Here is a 27983-nt window from a genome sequence, read left to right on the forward strand (position 1 = left end):
ATATGCATGCAGACATGCGTGCGTGGAGGTTCACAATGGAATAAAAAGCTTCCACAAACAAGTCTTAAAGTGTGTACACCTGTATAGAAACACACACAGGTAGTTGGTATTCAGGGGCCCTACCTCAACCTATCAGATTACCCACTATAGATGACCCTCAGAGAGCAGCACAAGCCCTTTTCTTGTTCGTGTTGCAGGAGAAAATATCCTTCCCAACATCAATCACACAGATTAAGAATGAGCTGCGGTCTGTTATCTTTTCATTTTTCAGTCTACGGTTATTCAGTCTAAGTAGCAGTTTCCAAGGAACTACTTTGTGAAATGCGAGAGCATGAAGCAGCATGACAAGATGATTTGTGTACAGTAGCAACACCAGCTCAACCCAGGGGAGTGTAGTTTACTCTGGGGAATCCATTTAGGCTTTTGCCACCCCATACAACAAAGGCTTCACAGACAGCCCCCAGACCACAAAGCAGCCCGAGGATGGCTTTGTTGTCCCAGCAATCTGTACTTAGTTTGTCACGATCAATATTGTAGGAACCAACCCCATTATTAATTCATCGTCATATAAACATGTTGTGCTCCGAGGTGGGCTGAGTAAAACTGCTTCAAAGAGGAGACAAACACTGTGTTTCACATGGGATCAGTTCATGAGGTATAATGTGTTTCCATCATCAGTATTAATAGTATATGCCCATCCTAGACTGCATACCCTGGGCGCTGGTAGGCCTACAGTGGGACAGGTTTTTGCTAGTGGAATATTTATAGCTGTGCATTAAAAGTGGAATCAAGGGTTTAAGTGTACCATTGCAACACTGCTGCTGTTCCTTTGTCTGGGCCTGTCCAAAAATGTCTTGCCCGGGGCTATTTGCAGTGCTACATTCGAAAATGTCGGTGATATCACACACTGCCATCGTATCAAAGATGAAATACATTAGAACAGCTGTATCTCCGCAGGTTTCGTTTGATTCTTCCCTTTAAGATTAACATATGTCAGCCACACATACCAGGTGGGGGAGTTTGACGTCAGTAAGTAAGTCATGCCCGTAGGCTTTGTTATTAGTTCTTTGGATATGAGACATCTGATTAAAAGCAAGAGTGAACTATTGCTCATTAATGCACATCCAGGCACTTAAATACCAACATCAAAGAACTATAAGATATTCTGCATTCACACATAATAAAAATTTACACTTAGTTGCAGATCTGACAATTAGCTGAGCTATACTGCCATCTTGTGGTTATGTTATACACAAATCTTTGCTCAGTGACGCTTATTTTGGAGAAAATATAGAAATGTACTTTATCCTCTGTTGCAGAGAAATACGTGATATGTGAAGCACAGCCGACAGCAAGTTGAAACAACTGCCTATTTTTATTAGGTCTGAGTCAAAAGGTGAACATTTATCTTTAAGCAAACAAAATTAATCAAAGCAACAAACAAGTATCCTTAAACTACAGTGTTCTATAAAACACAGCACACAAAATATAACTTTCTGATCATGTTTATGAAAAAACTCGATTATTCAGTAAATTTATCAATGGATTAAACACGTGTACTGCCTTATCCAAAAGACAATGCAGAAATATTATTTACAGGTCATTGCTAGGAAAAGTAAGCAAATACACATACTAGTTTTGTTACAGTGCACCCCATAATGCTGCTGTGAATTTAACGACATTTACTGACACTGTGCACAGCAAATCATTTCCTCTACACAGCCTTGTAAATTATGTAATTATCCTGTCGTACATCTCATGCTCACAGGCATGCCATATTGTGGACGTGTAGAAAACAATGTAATAAATACCATCTTTTCCAAAAAAAAGAAAGAAGATAACACAAAACTTTTAACACATTACATGAAAACAAAACCTTGAAAGATTTAGAAAGCAAATTCAAATTAAGTTAAAGTCTATAGAAAAGAAAATACAAAAATCCAGCTACATATATAGTAGGAGCGTGTTATAAAAATGTGGGAATCCACAGAAACATTGGCCAAACTACGCAATGATTGGAAACATCAGAGATGGGTTTACAGATCGTTAACAGGGTTGGAGGCTGGTGTGTAACAAGACTGAACATGTAGAAGAAGAGGGAAAAACACAGATAGCATATTAAAACAATATTCTTCCTATTTACTACAGTAGAGTACACGTTTCCTTATTCACAGCCAACAATAACCAGAGTGTGTAAATGTCTCAAAATCAGTAAGGTTCTTTCAGTAAAACTGCCACCATGATCATCCCTGAGAACAAATTTTGGTTCAGTACTCAGTGCATCTGAAATGTACTGTCGTTACATTATTTTTTATACTTTGTGACGTGTTTAAAGTGTCACACATTGATTCTACAAACAGCCAAAACTTTGTCTTGAAATGACCACTGATAATGCCTCGGAACGTTTCGGTATTGTCTGAAGAATTTGAAATGTAAAATTTAATGCCAACGAGTAGTGGCGGTCAAAGTCTTACTCTGTGTGTGTGTGTGTATGTGTGTGTTTGTGCGCGCGTGTGTAGGCTGTCATACGATGGCCCTCATTAAATAGAAGAACATTTGTATGAACTGTTCTAGAAAAAAACATTTTTGCAAAAAGTGCAGTATGTGTACATCAGAATACACAGTACTGACTGTATAAAATAGAGGGGAAACATGATGCCTTGGCTTTATTGTTGCAGTTAACCCTGATTTAAAATGCTTCTATGTATTTTAGGTATAAAAACAACAAAAAGAAAACTGATATTCTGTGCATAAAAATGACCAACATCAGGAAGAAGGAGTCATTGTTTGCTCTGGCACTCTTCATCAAACTCAACATCCTTCTCATCTTCCCGGTCTCTGGTCCCTTGATGACTTGCCTTCTTGACTTCTCATTAGGCCTCTTCCTCCTGTTCACTGTCATCAGAGCCTACAGGACAGAAGATAGATGCCTATCATTTCAAGGGATCCTCGCCAATAAGGACATACGATTGTAGTTACTCCAAAAACTGTTCTTTGTGGGTTTACACATTCGATGGACTATAAAATAAACAGCACAATCAAAGCAAACGACAAACGAGATGAATGGCCACCGCGCCCGTCGCTGATTGTTTGTTATAGTTGTGAATCTGAAACACTGCTGTTAAAGAGCGATATCTTACCGTCAATCACAATTTCTCCACCGTCATCCTCTTCCTCTGGGCTCTCATCTGAGGAGGAGATACTTCCTGTCAATTTAGTTTAGCGAGCATTTTCAAACATTTACATTTCAGCTACGTTTCATTTACATTTGTTGCCAAAAAAGTCAACACAGAATATCTGACGACAAAAGAAAATAACATAAAAACTTCAAAATTACACACGTCTATATAATAAAATTGAATGTGAACAGTGTGTCTGCATATTTATAAATAACACTGACCTGCGCTTGGCCCCTTGTCTTCCTCCTCCTCCTCATCCCCCCCTTCCTCCTCCTCCTCTCCTTCTTCTTCTTCTTCCTCATCCTCTTCTTCTTCCTCCTCCCTACTGTGGCCTTGTTCAGCCTCACCAGTCTCCTCACCAGGCTCATCATCGGAGTCGGAGATTACCACGCAGTCATCCCCATTACTATTATCAGCCGCTCTGGCCCCGCTGGCCCCGCTGGCATTACTGGAGGAAAAAAAAAAACAACAGACAAAACACACACACATAGGATCATGTTAAATGTTAACACACTCCTTGTTTCAGTATGTATCCCATCTGGTCTCACCAGCAGTGGGGGGAAAAAATAAGGAAGCTGTTAAAAGTTTACACCTGAGCTACAATTTCAAGGTCCCGCGGCTGAGAATAGAGTAAAGCAAATTCTTGAATTTATGGCTTAATAAGAGGTTAAACTGTGTGTGTTGGTAGCTTAAATGCACATTGAGAAGCAGCTACAGTGTGGGAATCTGTTTTCTTTACCTGCCATTCTCCCTCGGTTCCCAAAGCGGAGTGAGGTAGTATCTCAGAGGGTCTCTGTACAGATCATCCTTTAGTATCTGAACACAAGCACAAAGGTCATTTCAATACATTTCAGTTCAATAGGTTTGACTACACAGGCTCTACACCATACAAAATCCTGCTAACCTAAGACAAAGGTTTGAGCACCATGTAGCACACACCAAGTTTCCTGATTGTACGGCTTCAAAAATTATTATTATTATTTCTGATGGCAAAGATCTGAATGTGTGCATAATCCTGACACATTTGAGTTTAATTAAAGTTTTTTTTTAAATGAAGAAATTAGGAATGCTGACAGCCATGCAACCATGACACACAGTAAGCTTAATATTTTCTTATTTTCACACATTTAGTTAAACCATTCATACTTTAATCCTCTTCCTTTATCCAAATACCACTGAGAAAAAGGTGCATGCTGTTTGGGAGGTCTAAACACATGTAGTACGCGTGAAAAACGAGTGCCCCGCAGTTAAAGGATCAAACCTCTAAATGTAGCAGTGTTAATGTCATGGGCTCTTATCATGAACTTGATTCATTGGGACAGGTGCAGTCAGCGAGTACCTGTGCTACATCGTCTTGTCCTGGGTTGCTATGGTCACTGAACCAGCTGAAAAAGGTCTGGTAAACCCCGCGTGACAACTTCCTGGGTTCGCTGTGGGCCGTCAGGTTGTGTCCACGGTGCCACAGGATGGGGTTGGAGAACGACATGGGAGATCCTGAAACATGCGCATCTATGGATTAAAATTTAATGGTCATGTAGATTTTAGATTGTTAGATTTGACATGAAATCATTTTTAGATCTTAAGAAATGTAATTTTAACAACTCAAAATGTAAACAACCCCCTGAATCATTTGACATTACAAATACATGATTGACATAAAATTGTTTTAATTTTGTAAAGCATCTTTGAGTATTGTTAAAAGTGCTCTATAACTAAAATGTATTATTATTATTATTATCACTGTTATTAATTTATTTCGTGTTAAATTACAATTCCTTGTGCTGCTGTGTCAAATACATACTAAATTTCCCCTACAGTAAAGGTACATCTTATCTCTTATTATGTGTCAGTGGTAAAACATTCCCCTTTTATTACTTAATATCTTCAATTCATTGTTTCTTAAATAACGTTCAGGATCAGTGCAATCACCACATTAAAATACGATAAATATGAAATTCTTGTACATTGCAATGCAATGCAACAGCCCTACAATATATACCACATTTGTGAAATATCGTCATACTCCATTCACATTTACATACGGCTCCATCTTATCTTAAAGAGCTCTTAGTACCCCATCAACCTGCTGCTACACTGCGCTCCCAGTATGCAGGCCTACTTGTGGTTTCTAGTATCTCTAAACGCAGAATGGGAAGCAGAGCCTTCAGTTATCTGGCGCCTCTCCTGTGGAAACTTCTTAAGACTTTAGGCTTAAAACTTTCCTTTTTGATAAAGCTTATAGTTAGGGCCGGCCAGGCTTGCTTTGGACCAGCTCCTAGTTTATGCTGCTATAAGCTTAGACTGCCGGGGGACTTCCCATGATGCACTGAGCTCCCCTCTCCTCCCCCCTCCCTTCCGCTCTCTCTCTATCCATTTACATTCATGTACTATTAATGCATTCACCAACTTTAACTTCTTCCCTGAAGTTCTCTGTGCTCTCTCCTCTCACAGGTATCCTCAGGACATGGACATCGGGACCTTGTGGATGTCCGTTGATTGAGTGTTTGTCACTGTGCCTCTCTCTCCTCTCTCCCCCTCAACCCCAACCTGTCAAGGCAGATGGCCGCCCACCTAGAGCCTGGTTCTGCCTGAGGTTTCTTTCCGTTAAAGGGAGTTTTACCTTGCCACTGTCGCCAAGTGCTTTCTCATGTGGGAATGTTTGGTCTCTTTAGTACAGTCTAAACTAAAATACTAAACTATAAAATTCTTTATTAGAGTAACATATTCTAACATGGCTCTACAGTATAGATGCAATTTACAGTGCCGTGATGCAAAGTCTGACTCTTTGCATTAGGGTTGCATAATATGGATGAATGATCGTGTCTCGATATTGGAGCCAAATATCTCAATATTGATACGATATATGATATGACTATGATTTCACACTTGTTTGAAATTCAAAATGAAGCAACAGTGAAAATTAAGCATTCTTAAACAAAATAGCATAATAATACGTCTTATGCAGCATTGAAATAAAAAATATTTTACTTTTTTCTGCAACCCCTTCTTTGCAACAATGTTTTAAAAAATATTTTAAATGTAATAACAGTGAAAATTAAGTCTTTGGCTGCATTAACATAAATAAAACTGTATTTTGCTGTAATGTCTGCTTTGAGTGCTTCACAGATTTATAACACTTATTGTAAACAGCACTTAACTAGTAAACTATTTTTGACTTATTTTAAACTTTCCTACATAAATAAGGTGGGGAACATTTGATATCATCCATATCGTCGCTTTTTGTGATTTTAATATCTTCATGTTCATATCTATTTATAGATATGGTAACGATATATCATTCAGCCCTACTTAGCACCAGTACACTGTGCATTCATTATGTATGACAACTACTGTGATAACCACATGCTTATGCTTACCTCCCATCCCGAGGTGCAGCTCCTTCATGATGATGTTGTTTTGGAAGTACGGATTCCGTCTAAAGTGGAAGCGGATCCGGTAGCCCAGTTTGTTATTCTTAAAAGTCTCGATCTGAAAGAAACAAAAATTATTTGACTGTCGGAACAAGAAGGGGTAAAAAATGTTTTTTACCAGACTTTGTAACAACACAAGCATTTCCTACCTCAAGGTCAGTCATATAACTAAGAGCATCCTCATCAGTTTCATCAATGTGAGCTGAGAGATGAGGGTGGTTCAACAGCTGGTGAGGTAAAGTCAAGGTAAAAACACAAAAATATTTAATAACTTCGGTCACTCAAACATTGATCGGGAATAGAAAGAGCGGGGAGGTTTTCATTTAAAGGATACAGCGGTCACCCAAAAGCAAGGGATAGTCTTTGTGATGGAGCTGCGCTGGTCGAGATGCGGGCGCCGCAGACGGCTTATCTTCAGCTCCAGCCGTTGGTGGAGCCGGGCGCTTTTCTTCTCGAGAGCTTCCAGTCTCATCTGTACCTGCGCCAGGAGAGCCACTGACTGTCTCATCTCTGGGGCCATCTTAACTGAGACGATGGCACACTCCCCATCATCATTGTCCTCATTGTCTGATGGGAAAGAGGAGCTTGGTGTAGAGGAAGATCCAGATATGGATTCATCACCTTCATCTGCATCTGGCATTTCATCAGCATCTTCTCTGTCAGTGCTGTGCACCGATGTGGAGCTATCTGCTGCAGCTGCCTGTGTTTTAGAGCTCACCTTAGAGGACTGGTGGCCCCCACGTTGTTTGAGTTTGCTCCCCTGTTTCACCTGTTTAGCTTTTTCAGAGGAACAAGGAGTTTCTCTGCTGTCTTCCCCATCTCCTCCTGTGAGACTGGCAAGTGCTTCAGCAGCTGCTATGGCTGCTGAGTCGGTCTGGTCTAGAGGAGTTGAAAGAAGCGGATCTGGTCGTGCAACCTTCTTTGCACAGTCAGCTGATCCCTGTGAGTCTGAGGACTGTGGCTTTTCAGTGTTCCTAGCATCGTCACCATCCACACTAGAGTTGTTGACAGGCTTTGTACTTGTGCCATCCGTGCTGCCTGAAGCCTGCGCAGCAGCTGCTTGTACCACGCTGTCTTTTGACTGGCCCTCGCTCCCAGCTGCTTCTTTACTCTCAGCTTCACTGTTTCTGCAACTTTCCGAAGAAATCCCCACTTCACTTAATGCGTCGCTTACTTTTGTGGACTTGATGGGGATCGTGCTGCCTTCATCCGCATCGGGTGATGGACACCGTTTCCTCGATGCAGAGTCAGCGGACTGTTTGCGATCCGTCAGTTCACTCATGCTAGCTAGCTAGCCAAATAGCTAACAACCTATGTTGCCCACAAGCTCAATAAAAAGAAATGTAAAAGCAATCGATTACACCACTGAACCGGCTACTTGGATGACGGCTGTAGTTGTGCTACGCGGATCTAAATGTAACCTACATCCTCAATGAAGCTCGAACAGGAAGCAGCTCTCGTATTTCTCCGCGGCCTTGCGGAACGTTGAAAATTAGCAGGCTGTTGCTAACGCTTGTTAGCTTACATTACCTAAGTCGTGTGTCCTCGCAGTAACGGCCGCACCATATTTTCAGGTATACAAGCCCAACAAAAAAGACTCTATCCAGATAGACAAACTTCTCAGTACTATATACCCCTTTGCTTGCACTCCGAGTTCTTTATATTAGTTTATGTTTGCATTATCCTTTAGCTTACTATCTGTGCACCGACGTGACAGAAAAACAATCTGCTGATTGGCTGCGGCACGCCGCGCTAAAATCTCCCGACCAATCAGCTTCAAGGGTGTGTTTACACGGCAGTCTGTAGCAGGGGTGCGCGCAGCGGGGACGCGCAAGAGTTTAACGGCTGAAGGGAGAATCCAAACGGCTAAGAATATACACAAACAAAAAACTTCACTTTTACGTTTAAGATACAAAAGAGCCTGTAAATTACAAGGTTTTAACACTATATGTTTATATTTTCCTATATGTAGCATTAGCCGCTAAACAGGCAATATTAAACAGTAGGAAATGTGTAGTTATCAAATGTTTTAAAACCCCAACGTCCTCCAGATGTACACATATTGATTAGACTTTAAACAGTCTATGTGATGGTTTGAACAGCATCCAAATGTAGAAATGATGTGTTTATTAGAAACTATTTTAACAAACAAAGTAACTCCCAACAGCTGATTAGGGGAGAACAGGGTTGGTAGTCACACTTTTTACTTTCCTTTGAATTCCTCATAAACTGTAGGCTATCCTGAATAGATTCACTTCTAATTAAAAGGGTCAGGTAGGAATAAAGTGGCCTTCTCTTTAACCTAGGGGCGATTCTAGGATCAGACCATTAGGGGGGCTCAGCTCCTAATGAGAATTTGACATACAATGCCCTACAAGTGTTCAAACCCCCTGCTAAATTACTAATTTCAATAGATAACGTAAATTACAACAAGAAATATGAATACATAGTGGAGTGGTCTACTAGCCTATAGTGTGTAATAATAATGGTTCAGAATAAACAATGACAGATTTCTACAGAGAGGACTCTAAGATAGTTAATGAATCCTGATGGAAAGACAATATTAATGACAGAACTAGGCTATCTAAAGTACATTAAACCTTTTAAAATAAAACCATTTGAACCTGTAGCATAATTGTTTGTCCCATTTCTAACAGACAGGCTCACAAAATAATTAAAGTTGTGTGCTTGAGCACCAAAGGGTCTAAAATCGCCACTGCTTTAACCTGATTCTGTTCAAAAGATATGGACTGTCAAAAGCCATGTTTTGTTCACTTGTTACAATAACCATCCCCATCACTCACAAAAATGTAGGCAATCTTAGAAATTAATTTAAAATGTTTAGTTTTATTGACATAGCTACAACAACCTAACACATCTCCTGCATCAAGATAGCATAAACAGGAAAAAGTCTAAATCTTTATAAAACAACATGCAGTTTAACCTGTCTGACTGCTCTGAGGATTACATCTGGAGGAGTCTGGCCCTTGTTGTCTTCCTGACTAAATTCCTGGTCATTTTGCTCTCTAAAAAGAAAGAAAAGACTAGATAGGCTACATCACACCATAGTGCCAACATGTGACAATCCCCTAACATGACAAACATCCCCAATGGGATATTTTGCTACCACCAAAGCTAACAACCACATGTTGTAGCGTAATGAAGAAAAAACATATCTAAACTATTGCTTTCTCTTCATACTTTTTAATGGTAATGATTGTTTTATTATAAACCCAATGTTTAAAATACAAAAACTGATCAGAGCTGGATATTTAGCCTACATTTTCACATGAAAAATAGTACTACTACTTAATGTCCTCTCATTTCAATGTCAGGTTTACAAAAATGACCTTGGATATAGCCTAACATCTCACCCAAATTCAGAACATTTCAGTACCAACACTTCTTAAAAGCCTCTTTTATGGCCCGAGAGCTAATGAATGTGACAACCAACCCCGTTCTCCCCTACTTGTACACGTTGTCCTCCTGTTTTTCTACAAAGGTTGCTTGAAATTCATTCATTGTATCTTGGTGTAGTAACAAATGCTTAAACGATTAATTTTAAGCAGTTCAATTGTGACATATAAATTTACTTCAGCACCACATGTCATTGGACAGGTCCATCACAAATTCATGCTTCTTTTTGTAGAAATATGAAAATATCCACAAACCTTATAAATCATACTTTTCTTAACTAATATGTTCAGCTGATGTTTACTTTAGGATTTTCCTGGTCCTCACTCACGTAGAGGACACATTTTATCAGCCAGCTTCAGATGGGATTACAATCACAGCATGCAAGGCACCCATAGGCCATGTCCTCCATTGCTCAGATGAAATAAACAGAGTAGCCTATTGGATGACACAACTTTCGTCAGAGCGGTCGGGTAATATTCCACCAACTCCAAACTGGACCTGCATTTATTAGGCTATATCCAAAGCATGTGAACAATTTTGGCTTGCAGCGATATGCATGTTAACACATTCATATTTTACAAGAGGGTTTAAATGTAAATGTGACCTGTACGTTTATGAAAAGGGGATGCACTTTTTTCGCGTTGGCACTTTAAATAATAACTGTCTCATGGTGATGAAATAGGCTCCATCCTAAAATAAGTTCCCCTTGATGATGTCTGCTGCAGTGGTTGACATATAGCCTATAACGATGGCTGTACATTTAAAAATTGGCCGATAGGTTATTGTGTCCCATTTCCAGAAGGACGTTTAACCAGCCCGGACCAAACGGAACAAGGGGGAGTGGCAGGATTATACCAATTTAAAAGACAAATTTGGGGCATGGAGAGCCCGGTAGGTCAGTGCTAAAATTAGACGCGGCTCCTTCAGCGGCAGCAGCCAAAATGCGGTGCATTAAGACATGTAAACCAGGGGATAGACTATCACAAGGGCTGGCGGTAAAGACAAGGTTTCCAGGAGTGACATTTAACGCCACACTTGACTGAAGAGGCTCCGTGCGTAACGCAGGGACAGCGCTGGATCCACACGGGCCATTGCTGCGCAAACCATGAGTGTTTGGTAGTGTGTGTGTTGTTGTTTTTTGGAGACGCCATATGCACTCTTTTCAACGCACATCTTTCTTCTGCAAACATGTCTTTTTTAGCCATACCAACTCAAGAGGGTCTTTTTACCACGATTAAAAATGGCAAGTCAGCCGAGGGGGAAGAGGGTAAGTCCCGCTTGGACGACGAGGATAATGATGAGGAGGATGAAGATGATGACACCGAGAACGTCCGTCTCATCCCTAGGTGCTCCCCGGTGCCCAGAAGACGAGGGCAGTCCATTTTCGATGAAACTGCTGAGTATATGAGGATCCAAGCGTCGCTGCCGGCCAGGAAGGGGGTGTTATTTGCCGATACAACAGGTGGGGATCTGGTCGACGTGAAGGAATTTATTGCCTTTGACTCGGGTGATGAAGAGGACGATGCAAGATGGGAGGAAGAGGAGGCAAAGTATCGAAAGCCACAGAGAGAGCCGACGTATCTTGTGCAACCAGATTTTAACGCTCCCACCGGCAGTGCCCTGCTGAAGGCTGTGCGCACTAATAAAGTGGAGGTTGAGCAGATTTCCCCCGTGGAGAGTGAGCCACTTGCCTTTACTGGGGTAGTACGAGTCCTGAGCATCTCTTTCCAAAAATCAGTTTATATCAGATCGACCATGGACAATTGGGCTACTTACTTTGATTATCCAGCAGATTATGTCCAGGATTCCTATGATGGGGAAACTGATCAATTCACCTTCAAGCTGTCTTTTGCACCACCTTACATCACACATGGCTCTCGCATTGAGTTTGTCATCCGCTATGAAACCGCTGATGGTGATTTCTGGGCCAATAACTCCTCTATGAATTATGTGGTAACTCTGCTCCTGTCCTATGACGACGATTCAGCTCAAACAAACATGGACCTGCAACAACCTAAAGGGATCCTGAGACCCCCAAAATATTACAGGTAACTTTCCTGTCATATGCATTTTCCAGGCTACTTGTGGAGTATTTTGGCCACTGTCTTCCTGAGATCCCTTTGATTGACCTCTGACCTCCACAGATTGATCAGCTCAGTGTTAATTATTGGCATTCAGACCTCAGTCTCCTTCCATCATTATTATAAAAGGCAAAATTAAGACACTCAATTAAGGGCCAATTAATTCTGAACAACAACACTTTCACAATCAGGTAACCAAGAAATTGACTAATTTTGACATAGGTTTCATATTAACAATCAAATCATAAAAATATGGGTGTAAACAAATCATGAAAGCACAGGACTTGGGGCTGTGCAACAGCTGTAGGGCTCCACTTGCCAACGAAATACCCCATGAGGTTTAGTGGCTGTAAAAGGCATTCAGTTTTATTCAGTGATTCTGCCTGGAGACTGCATTTAGCATAGTAAGAATCCAAGTCCAAAGCAAAGTAAGTTCTTAATCAACAACACTATATATATTTCATAATCAGTGCAGGTACTGAAGTCACTGAGGGTTCGTCAAGTGTGTGGTTCTGACGTCTTTGGAATCTGCAGTGAGTGATAAAGACGAGCTTTGACGAGAGTACACACCCCTCTCAAAATGCCAATCATCCAGTGGTGTGTGAGGACGATCAAAATAGGCAAAGGGCAGGTGTCGTTTTCATGCCTGGCGTTTCCCTGCACTAAAATGTTCCTCTGACCTTTTCTATCAGAGTCGAGGGGCAGCAAAGCAATTTCTTTGGAACTGATTGGCTTCTTTTCCTGGTGTAGCTTCAGGCTGGCACACAAGACCCATCTCCTATTGACTCCATTTAAGTCAACTAATCCCCATATTTTGGCATCCCTAAATGCTTGATTTATTACTACAGCAATATGACAGTGCATGATGATTCTCAAAGTGTGCATTGACGTAGACAGATGGAACGATACCCCATGCACCCATAAAAGGAGCAAACATGGTATCACCTGATGTAGTTGCCATGTAGGTCACCACTGCTGTAGCAATTTGTAGGCAGGAAGGTGCCAGATGGTTTGTTAGGGATGGATGAGGCACTGATTGAAAAGGAGATTTTGGAGCAGCAACTGTATCCAACCATTATAGATGCATTACATACGTTGAAGTTAACTCATGATTGGGTGTCGACACATTAAAGGGGCAGCCATTTGAGATGACAGGTTACTACGGGATGAAACAACATACCAAAATGTGTTACATACTGTACGTTGATATGGATTATTCATAAAACCTGCTATGGGAATCCTGCTCATTAGTTTTTATTTAACTGAAACATTAGTGATATCAGCGCCCTTTATCTAATAGTGAAAGTACTGCATTCTCTCTGTAGAGCAGGAATAATACTGTTTTCTAATTCAGTGTCATCTGACTTTATCGCAAAGTGATGAAGTTGCTGAGTTTTGCCTCAGTCTGAATTTGTGTTGTTTCTTTTTGAATGAAATTGCTGCTTAGTCAGTCAGTCTAGAGTTTTAGCAACGTGACCATGTTTCTAGAGCTCAGAGAAACCAACAGAATTAACGTTATTTAAATTGGGTCACTTGTGCACACACCTGCCCACATAATCACACATAATATCAGGCTCAGGTGGGGTTTAGATCAGACATGCCTGAGTGTTTAGGGGCAGAGAACGGTTATGTCAACCTTATATTTTGAATGTAACCTTCAAATACACATGAATACCTTCCTGTCTACTTATCTCATAAATTAGTTTTTCCCCCTAAACTTACAAATAAGAAATGTATCTTGCTTTTATTTGTAGAGGATACTTTGCACGCCAAAATGGAGCTTGAAAATTTAATAGAAAACGTTATCAGAGTGTGCAGAGTTTAGTAAAAGGTCACTTCACGTCACCAAACATGTAATGCAAAGTTCTTAGTCAGCTCTCTATCAGACCTAAATACCTATCTGTGCAGCTGACATAAAACTGGAAGGGCATTAATCACATGGGGTTTGAGCAGCTTGTCAGGTTATTCCTTCTCTATTTGCGTAGCTCTCATCACATGCTCCTCACACGTCTTGACCTTTATTACATTTGGCTTCCTTTGCAGGACTCTTTCAACATACATGGAATCTTACTGAAAACATTTCTGCCTCATGACTTCGAAGAAGTTAATATTTTACCTGTAACTAGGACTGGGTATTGTTAAAAAAAATAAGTGATAAAAAAGTGATATCAATTCCAAAGAATAATTAATTGAATACCTTTTTTTTTACCTACATCACTCGACACCCGTCATGTAAATGGGAACATTAAGTTGGGTAAAATGCAACCACCCTTCCCCATCCAAATGATTTTTACACAAATACACTTTGAAAGTGTTCAATGATTGAAATATTTATAAAACAACTGTACAAAACTGTACAATGAAGCATTATCACCACAGACTGCATGTGTTGTAGCTGCTGCGATAGTGGGCCAATCACGTCACGTTGAATTGAAGAACACTTGCAGTGATTGGCTGCAAGCAAAACCATATAAATATTATTTTTTTCTTAAAGATACCTCAAATATATTGAGTACTTAATTTACAAATATTTAGGATCTGATGTACAGAACATTCCCTGTATGTGTGGGGCATAGGAAAAGAAAAACATTTAGGCTAGTTGAATTAGCTCAATGTCTCCACCTCAATTACATTTGATACAACAAATACATTACATCAATAAAGAAATATGGATTTTGCTGGGTTATATTGTTCTTGCACTTAACAGTGACCCCAACCCTCAGTCAGCAACATCTCATTCATTCCCTTCTCGCCCTGTATTTTAATGAATAGTCTAATGAAATGGGTCATCGCTGAGGCTTCTGACTTCAAAACACTGTTCAACTGGTGCAGCAGTGCAGAAACAGCACCGTACAAACAATATAATATCGTACATGAGTGATGTTCGGCTGTGCTAGGTTGAAATGGCTAATTCAGCACATTAACAGTTCAACTGTATCAGCAAATAATACGCCTAATTAACCAAAACAGGTGTTAATAATGACCACCGTCTTCTGCGACTTTAAATGAGCTGCTGTTGTAACTGTCCATCTTGGAGATCAAAATGTTGTTACTTAGCATTTGTTAGCTGATTCAGATGTTGTTGTAACAGCACTAGATGAGCTTTAGATTCAAAACAAAAGACATAGCGCTGTAAATATACAACTTAGCTGCAAACTGAGTATAGTACGATATTTTTACTTCAAAGTTGCATCTGCCCAAGTTAACTGGTATGACATTGTATAAAGATGAATCACTGTGTATTTTAATAGCATAATTGTCATCAAGCACAAATACAATTATGTTTTTTTGACACTAGATACATGTGTGAGGTTTCAGTTGTATGTAAATGTGTAAAATCACGAAGACATTTGGCTGTGTGTTTTACAGTTTACTCATTTTTGTCTTTTCTCTGTTTTCTTTCAGTATGGAACCTGATTACGATTCAGAGGAAGAGCTGGAAAAGATTGCCGGTAAAATAGAAATACTCATCAATATCTAACAGTTTCACTATAAGGGCAAAATACACAAAGAGTCATGTAAATAGTAAAGGAATAATTGGTAATTTTGGGAAATATACTCATTTGTTTTCTTCCTAAGAGTAAAATGAGTACATGGATCAGTCGGTTAGATATGAAGCTGGAGACAGGGTCGGGTTTGTTAAGTTTAGCATAAAGACTGGCACTTAGCATGGCTCTGACAGGTAACAAAATCCTCCTACCAGCAGCTCATTAATTAGCATGTTATATCTGTCTCTATCTTTCTTTCATCTGCACCATCAGACAGATAAAGAGTGGGATCAGTCTTTTTACATATAGTAGTACTGCATAGCATGAAGAATTGATCAATGAATTACTTGTTTAATTTAAAAAATGCAATAATAATAATGATAATAATGTGTTCTGTCAAACAGGGTTTTAGCTGTCTGTCTGACACAGATTAATCATGACTTCACCAGCTTATTTATTTGTTTTAAATAAGCAGATGGAGCACGGGCCTCCAATTCAGGAATTGTTCGACCTACGCCTGTCTGCCCAGTCATCATACAGCCTGAGATTGATATAGAGGTAAGGGTTAAAGTAAGAAGGAAAGGAACAGCTTTTACAGTAATTCAATAAGTGATAAACTAACAGAGAGCTTCATTGGTGTTAGTCTTCTTTATGAACTTCCTGTGACCTGCAAAAGTTAAAATAGTCCATCATGATGAGATTGTGCAAGCTTGTTGGCTCCCTTGCCAAAGCAGAGGCCACACATTTAGCAAATTACTTGTTGGATTATGTTCAAATTATCTTGATTTGCATGCACTTGACACATTCACATTTAACAGGTAACCAGGCCAAGTGCTTTTATCCTTTTATGCAAGTCATGTGTCTAATAAAAAACATAACGAAGATTTCTTTTCAAGTTTTATAGCTTATCATCACCGGCTTGGTTGTTTGTATTGTTCACAGCTCATTGAAGCTTCAGCAACAACTTAGGTAATATCTCGCTTCTCACCGCTGTAGCACGAGAATGTTATGTTCTTCGTCAGTTACCTATATGACGATGCATGCTATTCATGTTGTTGCATCCTCTGATTTTGTCCATATTTGGTTTTAATTTACGTCTTTTTCAATTCTAAGTGATTCAGAACACTAATATTCAAAAACACAGTGTGTTGTGAACATGTGTAATTATGTATGGTTCTTTTCTTTTTTACATTATTTGATCATGGCTCCGAAGCCTGCTGTTGTGTTTAAAGGTGTTTATATGGAATCATCTGTATCGAACTGTGACAGAAAGTACTATAAGATCACGCCCAGTGTCGCGCTTTCTTTGAAGAGAAACCTCGTTCAACCGGTGTTATACCGCTGCTGTCTTAAAGGAAAAGTTTAACATCTTTCATTCAAACAGAATAACATGATAACGTGTGATCTGGTATTAATGTCTCACTGATGTGACGGATGTTATGTTAGGCATGTACTCACCCAGCTCATCTTCATGTTTTTGTACATCAGTATTCACAAGCATGCTTTTTCCCTTCGGTAGAGCAAAACAAATAAAGGTGAACCAGTTGACTACTGTATGAATAATAGCTCCCTCTAATTGGTAGTTTTTCCCCCCTTACTCCTTAAGTAATACAATGTATTAAAAAACAACAACTAATATACTATATATTATTTTAAACTTTCAAACTTCAGTATTCCTGAGTTGTTGGCAGTATCATTTCCAGCAGCCTTTATTTCAGTGGTTCACTTGTATGCTGAAGTTTAGTTTCCCGTCAGCTTTTTACTCATTTTATGATGCTATGAAGTAATTACTTAATAGTTTTTCCTCTGAGATTTACAGTAAGTGCTCTCTTGAGTCAAATTGAAAACAGACTTGAAAAGTTTGTTGAAGCATTGTATTCCTACTCCAATAAGGAAAATTGCAGTACACAAAACTACACATTTGTAAAAATGATTCCCACCCAAAATTGTTATAATTCTGTAATTTTTTTGCCCTCAGAAATGATACCAGGCCCCAATTGGGTTTCTGCCTGGAAATATGAGAATAACTTAAAATACTAGATCTATATCTATATGTAGTATCTTCTACACTACATACACCTACATGCTCTATCTTCGTTGTTATTTGTATTTCATGTTTTGCATTTGCATTTTTCTCATGGATGCTGATGTTGTTATCTGTCTTTTTGTTTTTAATATTGTTGTGATTTAATCTTGATGTTAACCTTGAATGTTTTTAACACAGCAGCCTCATAGCAGGTATAGCTCTTTATATTATTGAAGGGCTTTGAGTGCGAATAAAAATAAGGTTATTTTAGGGATGGTATTAGCTCCAGTTCCTGATGTTAGAAAGGGAAAAAATAATCTCCCCTTAGTTCAATATGTGAAAAAATGTATATTGGGTAAACTGCCAGAAGAGCTGCACTTTTCATATTGAACCTGAGGATAAAATAATTATGAAAAACTGCATTGATCTAATATCCTCCTCCCTCGGATGTCCTTGTACTGTATGGACTTTACTATCTCTTGATAGTATTTTGCACTCATGATGAGAATTCAAAACATTAGGGCATACATTTTTTAACAATCGTAAAAAGATTCCATGATACTGCTTACAATTACAATGTCAGCATGGGATCCATTTCACAGAAAATAATTAGTATGCAGTAAAATGTGTTTCTTCTCTCTGTGTGCAATGTTAATGTGGGATAGAAATGTTTCCCCTTTGTCTCAATACTCTCCTAGCTGTCACTGTTGTCTCACTGTTTTACTTTAACAGATTGCAGTTCACCCGTCTGGTCCCCCTGTCCCATCCAACCAAGAGCTTCCATCTGTTGATGGCGCACTGTCCGCTCACACTGTATCCCCAGGTGAACAATTCCCTTGTATGTCGTCCGAAACCACACCTCAAACTAATTTATCCTTTGTACTCAGTGCCAGTGAATCAGTCCAACCAAATAAGTCACAGCCTTTACCCAGACTCCACTGTGAATTAGACAACCAGACCTCAGAGCAGCCCATAGACAGTAGTCCCTCTGCACTCGTGTCTGCCTCAACTCCTTCTGTACAAGAAGAGTCAAGGCCGAGCCCAGACAGCTCCCAGGCGGAGGAGGAAATCCATCTTCCAGAGATGAATCTGTCGCTGACAGGAGCGGACAAATCGACTGACAGGCCGGCCAGTCGTCCTTGTCTTGAACTGCCGGCTGAGTCTGTCTCCTCTCCCAGTGTGACCCCACACTTTGAGCAAGACGTTACAGTGGGATTGAGTGAACTTGTTGCAGGATTATCAGAAGATTCCACCGGGCCTGCAGCACATCACGAAGGCAGTACGAATGTGCTCTTGTCTCCCCTGGCAGAAAGTCTGGCATCTCTCGGAGCAGAAGGTGAAGCTCCACTCTCACCTGAACTCACAGAGAGCGTCTCAGTCAGTGCAGGTGTCACTGAGGTGAGCCAAAACGTAGCTCATCATTCTGTCTCGAACTGGGAGGAGCAGGAAGACGCTCCACAGATTTCCCCTGACACGTTATTAGAGAATCTACCTAGCACAGAGTCAGAGGCTCAGTCTGAGCATGGCGTAAACAGAAATCTGATGCCATCCATCATCTTTCTGAGCGGAGTTGTCTCCTTCTCGATAGTGTTTCAGGAACCGAGTGCCCTCTTCATTATGGGACTGCTTTTGGTCTTGAATCGTTTGTGAATATGCCAAAATAGTTCTGTCTAATCTGCTCTCCAGTTAAGTGCCTTTTCATGATTCCAAAGTAAGCCAACAAGTTTAAAAAAACAAAACCTGTGTATCCTGTCGTTGGGTAGTTGTGGTTATTTCTATGTTAGGTTTTAATTGTGTGAGTTTTGAAATTAATATACATTTTCATCAAATGAAAAACAAATGGGGTTCAATTTATGAGTATTTCCACCAAAGTCCAATGCAAGGACTAAGTAATTATAAAACATATTGAGGATATTTTCAGGCATTTTGTCAAAAATCTGCTGATATATTGCACACTACAGAGGATGTGACACAAAAACAAGTGTTAAGAAATAGAAGTCGTTTATTACTCCACTTCAACGACATTGTGATTGGTAGTATCCAGTAATGTGTCCACTATTAAAGCACAAAAAATTGTCAGAGATGTTTTTGTAAGTGGTTTGTAATTACTTTTTCTTCACTCTGTGGAGATAGTGTACAAGGTGTTGTATTCTAATGTAATTAATCAGCACCATCATGCATTTGTTTGTTTGTTTGTTTTTTGTTTTTTTTTTGGGGGGAGGGGTTGTTGTTTGTGTAGCCAAGGTGGTTGTCTAACCAACCACACTGCAATGAATTTAACTTTTGTGAATTCCATGTGTTATTATCTTTAATGAAGGACAAAAAAAATCACAAAAAAACATTACCATAGTGGAAGACTTGTTATACAAATGGATTTTTGTTTACAAAATGCAAAACATGGTTATGTGAAGTATTCTGCCTTAATGCTTAAAGAAATGATAACCTGATGAGCTTTGGTAAACATCAGATTGAAATGGATGCTGCCTGAAGGACAAAACAAGTGAGAAATTGTACAGTGTGACTTTTGAGAGAGATATTTGTCTTTGGAGAACAACAGTCTTCCTGTTGATTCCTGCTGGTAAACCTGTATAGTTGTAGCACAACATTTTATAGCACCACTTTGACAACCTCACAGATAGACTGAAGCACTGAATGACATGTTTGAAGTGATGAAAGTTTTTGCAGTGTATTGCCATTAAACATGGTCACCTTCCCTGCACCGCTACGTGTCTTTGTTTATTTCTTTTCTTTCATTCTGAAAAAATAAAATAAAAATGTGCATGACAGTTTTCATGCGTGGTAATGAGACCGCAGTAAAGAACAGAGCATTACAGAAAGACTGACACACCACTAAAATAACATGAGAGCCTATAGCATTGCCATCTCTGGAGCACATTCAGCTTTGCTTGAAGTGGAAATACACAAACAGCAACATGAGCTGCAGATAGAAGCCAAAGGTCACGCATTGCACTGAAGTCATGGTGTCATGCTGAAGTACAGTACACACTGACAAGTGTAAGCTGATATCAGTGTTTGAAGACTGACAATTCCCAGGAAACCTCCTCAGATGATGTATGATGAGATGTCACAGACTTATTTATGAAATCATCATCTTTATTTATTGAGCATACAAGTTATAAGTATATACCTGTATACAGTAGAGTCTTTTATATAGACTACTTCATTTTCCTACTTATTTTTGTATTTAACTTAATTAACTTCAAACCCATAATTATCTCTGTCAGTCCTTGGATGCCAGATATCCATTGGATTATGTGTGGATTATGTATTTGGCCTTGAAACAAAATTATTAATCAGAGCACACTTGCATTTCAGAGACAGGGGGGGAAGAAAGGGTGGGAGTGATTCATTTGTGTGATGGTCACATAGCTTGAGTGTTGAATGTATTAAAAATTTAAGCAGACTTAAAACTGACCCAAGGAGGATAATCAGCACGAGTTCTACAACAGACATTCACTTTGAAATAATTAATGCCTTTTTAAGCAATAATCTACACCACTGAGAGCGGCGTTAGGCAGTGATTTCAAAAGAGGTTCTGAGGGTGTTGTGACATTATTACCAAACAGCAGTTTAAGTGGGTTTCTTCTTACTCTTTCTCTCTTACCCAGTGTGACATCAGTCTGAGAGGCACTTTGGCTTGTTTGAATGGTGGTAATCATCACAAGAAACAGTAGGTGACTTAGGAGTAGCTTTAAATTAAGTAACATCCTTGACAGCAAAAACCCCCAAGACAAGACAAAATCTTGTTTTCTATAACACCCCTACTTTAACATGTCATTGTACTGAGAGAGAATTGGCACACCCGGTGTAATGCCCCTGCTTCAAGCCTAGCTAGAGACATTTGTTGCATGTCTGGCCTCCTTTCCTGTCATCTCTCTTCTGTCTGGTATAAAAGAGGTGCAACATTAGCATTTTAACATTGATTGAGGCCATTGAACTTGAGGAATGCATTGTGAAATAAATGTATGCATGTGTATATTTATTAATGCTATACACAATGTATCTATACTATAATATGTACATTTAAATGAAACGGTTTTGTTTTTTTAAAGCAGAAACATTAAATAAAATGGAGGTGAAAAGACAAAATGATGGTGCATAAATGAATGTGCATAATACCAGTTATGTTACCATACACATTACAAGCAAATGTGCATCTGTGTTACTGTGTTTTATATATAATGTTACAAATTACAAATGTCACAGTCTACAGCCTCAGTGGTGGCTCTATGAGACTGTACTTATAGCAGTGCTTGGAGCTAAATGCTAACACCAGCATGCTAACATGCTCATGCTGATGTTTAGCAGGTGTAACATTTACCATATTTAACATTTTAATTTAGTGTATTAGCACACAAACATGAGTACTAAACATAAGCTGAGGATAATGGGAATTTAGTGTTTGCAGGTGACTGGACAAGTTTTAGTATGGTAACCTGTCAGTCTGATTAAAATTCAAGCTTATTTGTCTGTGCAGACTGCTGTAGGTTATAGGGAGGGAAGGACACCACTTTGTTCAAGTTGAGAGGTTTATGTTTAGAGGGACACGCCCTCTCACATTCTTCATTCTGAATATGAGCGTTTACCTTCTGGCCGACAGTTTAGAGTTTCAAAATGCAGACTGAACCGTCATGAAAACAAATTGTCCCATCATCATCGTTAAGATTTTAAACAGCAGCAGTTAAATGCTGTGGTGGTGGAGCACTACATGGTCACAGAGCACTACACTGGCATGTGCTATTCTGTAGTTGTTGTTCATATGTTGGATGTGCAATAAGCTACTCTGCTACTAGTGATATATAATTTTCCTTGTTTTATAAGCTGTAGTGGATTTATCAATTTTATTGATCTTATCTTTTATGTATGAATGTTAGGTGGACAGTACCAGTCAAAATAATGGGAGATAAATATTTGGTGATGCAGTGACACAGAACCCAGCCTCATCTTATCTTATCTTATCTTATGACCTGCTGGTGGCGCTAGATAAATTGTTTGGGTATCAAAGATATTACAGTTCATCATGGGGAGCACATGAATTTCTGTATCAAATTTTAGTAATAATAATAAAGTAATCCATCTGCTTGTTGAAACATTTTACCCAAAACCACAAATATCAAGAAAAGTCAGGAGATCGCTTAAAGGACCAGTGTGCAGGATTTAGTGCATCTAGTGGTGAGGTAGCAGATTGCAACCAACTGAATACTCCTCCCCTTCCAAGCCTGTAGGAGAAGCTACGGAGGCTGTGAAACTCACGAAAAATGCAAACGACCCCGTGTTTGGTTTGTCCATTCTGGGCTCCTGTAGACATGGTGGTGTAATGGTGGCCTCTGTGGAAGAGGTCCTGTTCCCTATGTAGATATAAAGGGAATTAAACACAATGAAAATGGGACTATACACTAATAAAAAATATGCTTATGTATATATTATATTATATTATATTATATTATCAATATTTTAATCAATTTCTGCCGACTCCATTCTACTTGATGCCACTAAATTCTATATACTGGTCCTTTAAATCAACAGGATTCATTTAAGTCAGTATGATTCATTGCCAGACTAACATAAATGTCTGTATACATTTTTAATAGTGATCCATCTTATAATTACCATTTGAAAGTACGGCAAATAAAAAGTACACACATACTATACTGGATAAACTAAACAAAGAAACTAGGTGCAATGTGCAATGTACAAATGATGGTGCATCATATTAGTTGTGCAGGGTACCAGAAAATAAAAACACTGTATTAACTATATGTGATGATGATGATGATCTTACTTGACACCACAAAATTCTATATAGTGGTCCTTTGAGTCAGTAGGATTCATCATCAGAGCACCATAAATGTCTGTACAAATTTTAATGGTGATCCATCTTATAATTGCCATTTGCAAGTGCTTGCCAATAAGAAGTATTGGATTAAGTAAACAAAGGAAATATAAACTTGGTGCAAGGTGCAAAATATGACTAAATGATGGTGCATCACATTAATGGAAGTGCTGGGTACAAGATGTAACAAACCTGCAGAAACATTCAAATACCAAGAACACAAGAAGAAAATAAAAAACGCTGTATTAACCTTATGGGATGAGGATTTTCGGAGGAGGCCCTATATTCCTCCAGAGGGACCCAGAATCCCTTGCTGCGCCCCTGTCAGGCCTGTCTGTGTCATTTTAGGTCCAGTCTGTCACCAAGGGCAGGAGAGCCAATGAAAGACATGCTGCAAGTTTGTTGACAGCTGGAGCTCCTCTCTGTGTTCATACTGGAGAAAACAGACGCGTCATACATGATGCTGGAGAGACGTTTAGAATAAAACATCACTTTCAAGTTACATGGCCCACCATACTGCACACAGGTCCGCCTCTCTCTGTCTCTCTCTCTCTCTCTCTCTCTCTCCCTCTCTCCCTCTCTCTCGCTCTCTCTCTCCGAATAAAACCGACGGATTCCGCGAATGTGCGAGCTGCCTCCTTGCAAGCAGCCATAATTGGGATTATTCAGGAATAATTCGCCTAATCCAGCCGTGTTGTTTTTCTTTCTCCTTGATTTTTATTTTATTTTTAATTTTTAAAAATACATATAAAAATCGTGATTTCGACAGCGTCGGTGATGTGAACCCCCCTCCTCCTCCCCTGTGGCATCGCTGGATTTGACGAAACATGCATTTATTCTGTCATGGAGGCTTTAATTGTGGACTATTAAGATGTAGCCCACCTTCGCTGGACAGCAAAACAAAGACTGCATATTAACTGTTCGGGGTAGGCTAAGTACATCGCCTTGGTATTTTTTTTGGGAGGGGGGGAGATTTTTTTTTTGACTGAAAGATGGGAAAAAGAGAGGTATCGAGGCTGTTGTCTGTGTGGACTAATTGTTCTGGTGCCATTAGACAATATACATGCCAAGACGGTTCATTTAGGGGATGCGCGATCTTTTTTTCCTCTCTATCGTTTGTGGGTGGGTTATTATAAGCATTGAAAATCTGACATCATTTGGATATATACGAACAGAACAAGATTTTTTTTTGTGGCATCGCGTCTGCTTCTAGTCTGGAAATCCATCTTCGACGTGATGCAACATAAAATCTGTTTTCTCGGATGATATTCTGACCAAATGAACACATCCCTCTCTATGAAACAGTAAAAAAAAAGGGTGGCAGTGGATTTTTTTTTTAATATATATATCTGGCTTTACATCAGACTCCTCATCCTGGATTGTTTGATCAGCTGTTGATTATTTAGATAGCCTCTATAACGTCTTATGTTTATTATATGTTGCTCTAGTCGATTTCCCTGCGATGGATTTATGCATAACAGGTGTTGTTTGAGCCTGAGAGCACAGCAAGAGCATGAGGCTTTATTATGTGTTTTTCTCTCGGTTTAACAAACAGTGAAACAAAGCGACTGGGGTCTTTTTTTTCTTCTTCTTTTTTGTGTGGTGTGTTTGTTGTTTTTTGCTGTGCCAGAAGAACAGATCCAACACACACCAAAAAATGAGGGGATGAAAGGTAGGTTATCATCTCTCTCTTTCTTTCTTTCTCTCTCTCTCCCTCCCTCACACACGCACATAAATACACACACATACACACACGAAGCAGAGGTGATTTTTGACACCTGTTCATCTGTTTTTCACTTCAGCCTGTGTTTCCGGCCTAGCTGACATGGCAGCCATCTAATCAGGTGAAATGATATTTGTCAAGGTGGCAGAGGGGCTGTTATGTACGGGGGAGAAAAAGAATCCTATAGTTACAGCAAATCACATTGTGTTTCATGGCCTACATAGACAAGGCCCACCCAGACAAGCACAGTTATGCATCATCATTACCTTATGCCTATAAATGAGTTTCTAGGTGAGGCTGCATCTCAGATCTGTATTTTTCTTATCATTGTAATGTTTGTAATCGTGTCTTCTTTACATGGCTTATATATTTTTTAGGCTCCTTGCTAAAACAGTGAGGCCTGACTATCATAATGATCCTTTTCTCATCCACATTTCTTAATGTAGTGCAGGCCTATACGGTAAAAAACCAAATAGCTGTCTGCCCTGCCTTTGTATTCTTACGTTTTTTAAATGCTATGAATGGTACAGTTTACACCCTCTGCTCTCAAACTGACAGTCACATGCACACGCACGCACACACACTCACTCACACACACACACACACACACACACACATACACACACACACACACACAAACACACACACACACACACACACACACACACACACACACACACACACACACACACACACACACACACACACACACACACACACACACATGCACGAGCAGCAGAGAGAAAGCATAAAATGTTCTTTGCTCATTTACAACATCTCTGTTTGTTGGACATGCCCAGTGTTGGTTGTACTGTGTCTGCTCCATCCCCCTGTACACCCCCATGCATTCACTCAAACACCCACACTTGCACAAAGTATGTGAGCTGTTGTATCTTAGCAACGGGCAAGGTAATTACTGAGAGAGCCAAGGAGCTGGCATGCTGTAGAGCTGCTGATCTGATCCCAGCCTTAGAGAAACAGGAAGGCAGAGATTTCCACTGTGTTGCCCAACACAGCAATTCTGTATCCATGCTTGTAAATGTAAGTTTTGTTTCCATTTAGTGGACTGATTTAGACCTAACAAGCATGTCAGACATCTTGTTTTTTTTCTTCTTGTTTTTGTTATGCTTCAAAATGTGTGTCTCTGTTCACAGGTGGTGAGGTTGTGGACAAAGAGGAAAGATGAGTCTGTCAGGTAGAAAAGATCCTCACGGCCTCTCCTTGTAAAGACGAGAGAGCCGCGGGAGACGACGGCTGTAGGAGGATCAGTAGTGCTTTTAAAGGGCCCGAACCAGGCAGGCTCCTGTGGAAGGTGATAGAATGGCTAACCAGAGCTTTGCCATCGATGGCCCAGGTAGTTTACTGGCTGTGCTGGCTTCGCAGAGTGGACTGGCAAGAGGCGGCAGCAGCAGCAGCAGCAGTAGTGACAGCAGCAGCAGTGGAGGAATCTCTGCCACAGATGTGTCTGCCTACTTTAAGCTGGTCTTCTTGGGGTTGATCATCTGTGTCAGCCTTGTAGGCAACCTCTTGGTCTCCCTGCTGGTCCTACGAGACAGGACACTTCACAAAGCCCCCTACTTCTTTCTCCTGGACCTGTGCCTGGCCGATGCAGTTCGCTCTGCTGCTTGTTTCCCTTTTGTGCTGGTTTCTGTCCACAACAGCTCGGCCTGGACTTACAGTGCCTTGAGTTGTAAAGTTGTGGCTTTTATGGCTGTGCTATTTTGTTTTCACGCTGCCTTCATGCTGTTTTGTGTGGCTGTCACCCGCTACCTTGCCATCGCCCACCATCGGTTCTACGCCAAGCGTATGACCATCTGGACCTGCGCCGCCATCATTTGCATGGTGTGGACTCTGGCTGTCGCTATGGCGTTCCCACCTGTCTTTGATGTGGGGACATACAAGTTCATCCGTGATGAGGACCAGTGCATTTTTGAACACCGCTACCTGAAGACCAACGACACCCTGGGCTTCATGCTCATGCTGGCTGTGGTGGTCCTGGCCACCCACGGTTTCTACGCCAAGCTGCTGCTGTTTGAGTACAGGCATCGCAAGATGAAACCAGTCCAGCTAGTACCAGCCATCAGCCAGAACTGGACCTTCCACGGTCCTGGGGCAACAGGTCAAGCTGCAGCTAACTGGATTGCAGGGTTCGGTCGTGGCCCCATGCCACCCACTCTGTTGGGCATCAGGCAAAATTTACACAATCAACACCGGCGGCTGCTCGGGATGGAAGAGGTGAGGTCAGAGAGGAGGCTGGGCAGGATGTTCTACACCATCACCCTGCTCTTCCTGGTCCTCTGGGCCCCCTACATCGTGGCATGCTTCTGGAGGGTGTTTGTGAAGTCCTGCACCATCCCTCACAGGTACCTTTCCATCACAGTGTGGATGAGTTTCGCCCAGGCTGGAGTCAACCCCATCTTCTGTCTCCTGCTCAACGAGGACCTGAGAAAAGTGCTGAGAGCTCACCTGCCCACCTACTGGAGGACTAAACAACACCTGCCCCAGGATGAGGCCTACTGCATTATGTGATAAGATGTAAGCTTAACGAAGAGAATGTTTCAGGTTTTTAAGGGAAATTTGGAGAATAGAAGCGATCTAATGCACCTTGGTTAAGTGTCAGTGTCTGTTTTGTTGTTTTGCACTACAAAATCAAGTTTTTGCCAACAAATGCAGGCACAGTGCCATTTTATTAAGAATGTTGATATGTGAATTAATGTGTAAGGTGTGAAGGTTTGAACAGGGCGAAAGAAAAAAGCCCTGGTAATACTTTAATGGCTTGTATTT

At 40.3% G+C, this 27983-nt stretch overlaps 3 protein-coding genes across 7 annotated transcripts; 2 read left to right on the forward strand and 1 right to left on the reverse strand.

Moving 5' to 3' along the window:
* Positions 1 to 1356: 1356 nt before the first annotated feature.
* tspy (testis specific protein Y-linked) lies at positions 1357 to 8315 on the reverse strand. Of its 2 annotated transcripts, none has more exons than XM_062427771.1 (8): positions 6945 to 8315; positions 6760 to 6837; positions 6557 to 6668; positions 4519 to 4673; positions 3919 to 3995; positions 3401 to 3627; positions 3141 to 3188; positions 1357 to 2908 (listed from the first exon to the last, which is right to left on the reverse strand). In XM_062427771.1, exons 1-8 carry the CDS (start codon positions 7890 to 7892, stop codon positions 2874 to 2876), a joined length of 1680 nt encoding a protein of 559 aa, XP_062283755.1. In that variant the 5' UTR covers positions 7893 to 8315; the 3' UTR covers positions 1357 to 2873. The 2 variants fall into 2 exon arrangements, with proteins under 2 accessions (XP_062283755.1, XP_062283754.1); XM_062427770.1 differs by having other exon boundaries at positions 4519 to 4688.
* A 2762-nt stretch (positions 8316 to 11077) lies between these two features.
* si:ch211-167b20.8 (protein phosphatase 1 regulatory subunit 3A) lies at positions 11078 to 20339 on the forward strand. Of its 2 annotated transcripts, none has more exons than XM_062427626.1 (5): positions 11078 to 12075; positions 15514 to 15560; positions 16069 to 16154; positions 16539 to 16565; positions 18355 to 20339. In XM_062427626.1, the coding sequence occupies exons 1-4, from the start codon at positions 11216 to 11218 to the stop codon at positions 16563 to 16565; spliced, it is 1020 nt and encodes a 339-aa protein (XP_062283610.1). In that variant the 5' UTR covers positions 11078 to 11215; the 3' UTR covers positions 18355 to 20339. The 2 variants fall into 2 exon arrangements, with proteins under 2 accessions (XP_062283610.1, XP_062283611.1); XM_062427627.1 differs by having other exon boundaries at positions 16072 to 16154.
* A 6180-nt stretch (positions 20340 to 26519) lies between these two features.
* On the forward strand, positions 26520 to 27728 carry LOC133988112 (probable G-protein coupled receptor 173). Of its 3 annotated transcripts, none has more exons than XM_062427660.1 (2): positions 26520 to 26616; positions 26659 to 27728. In XM_062427660.1, the coding sequence occupies exons 1-2, from the start codon at positions 26520 to 26522 to the stop codon at positions 27726 to 27728; spliced, it is 1167 nt and encodes a 388-aa protein (XP_062283644.1). The 3 variants fall into 3 exon arrangements, with proteins under 3 accessions (XP_062283644.1, XP_062283645.1, XP_062283643.1); XM_062427661.1 differs by having other exon boundaries at positions 26520 to 26613; XM_062427659.1 differs by having other exon boundaries at positions 26520 to 27728.
* The last annotated feature ends 255 nt before the right edge of the window (positions 27729 to 27983 follow it).

Source organism: Scomber scombrus, chromosome 10 (genome assembly GCF_963691925.1).
Source record: "Scomber scombrus chromosome 10, fScoSco1.1, whole genome shotgun sequence".
In the NCBI taxonomy this organism is placed as follows: domain Eukaryota; kingdom Metazoa; phylum Chordata; class Actinopteri; order Scombriformes; family Scombridae; genus Scomber; species Scomber scombrus.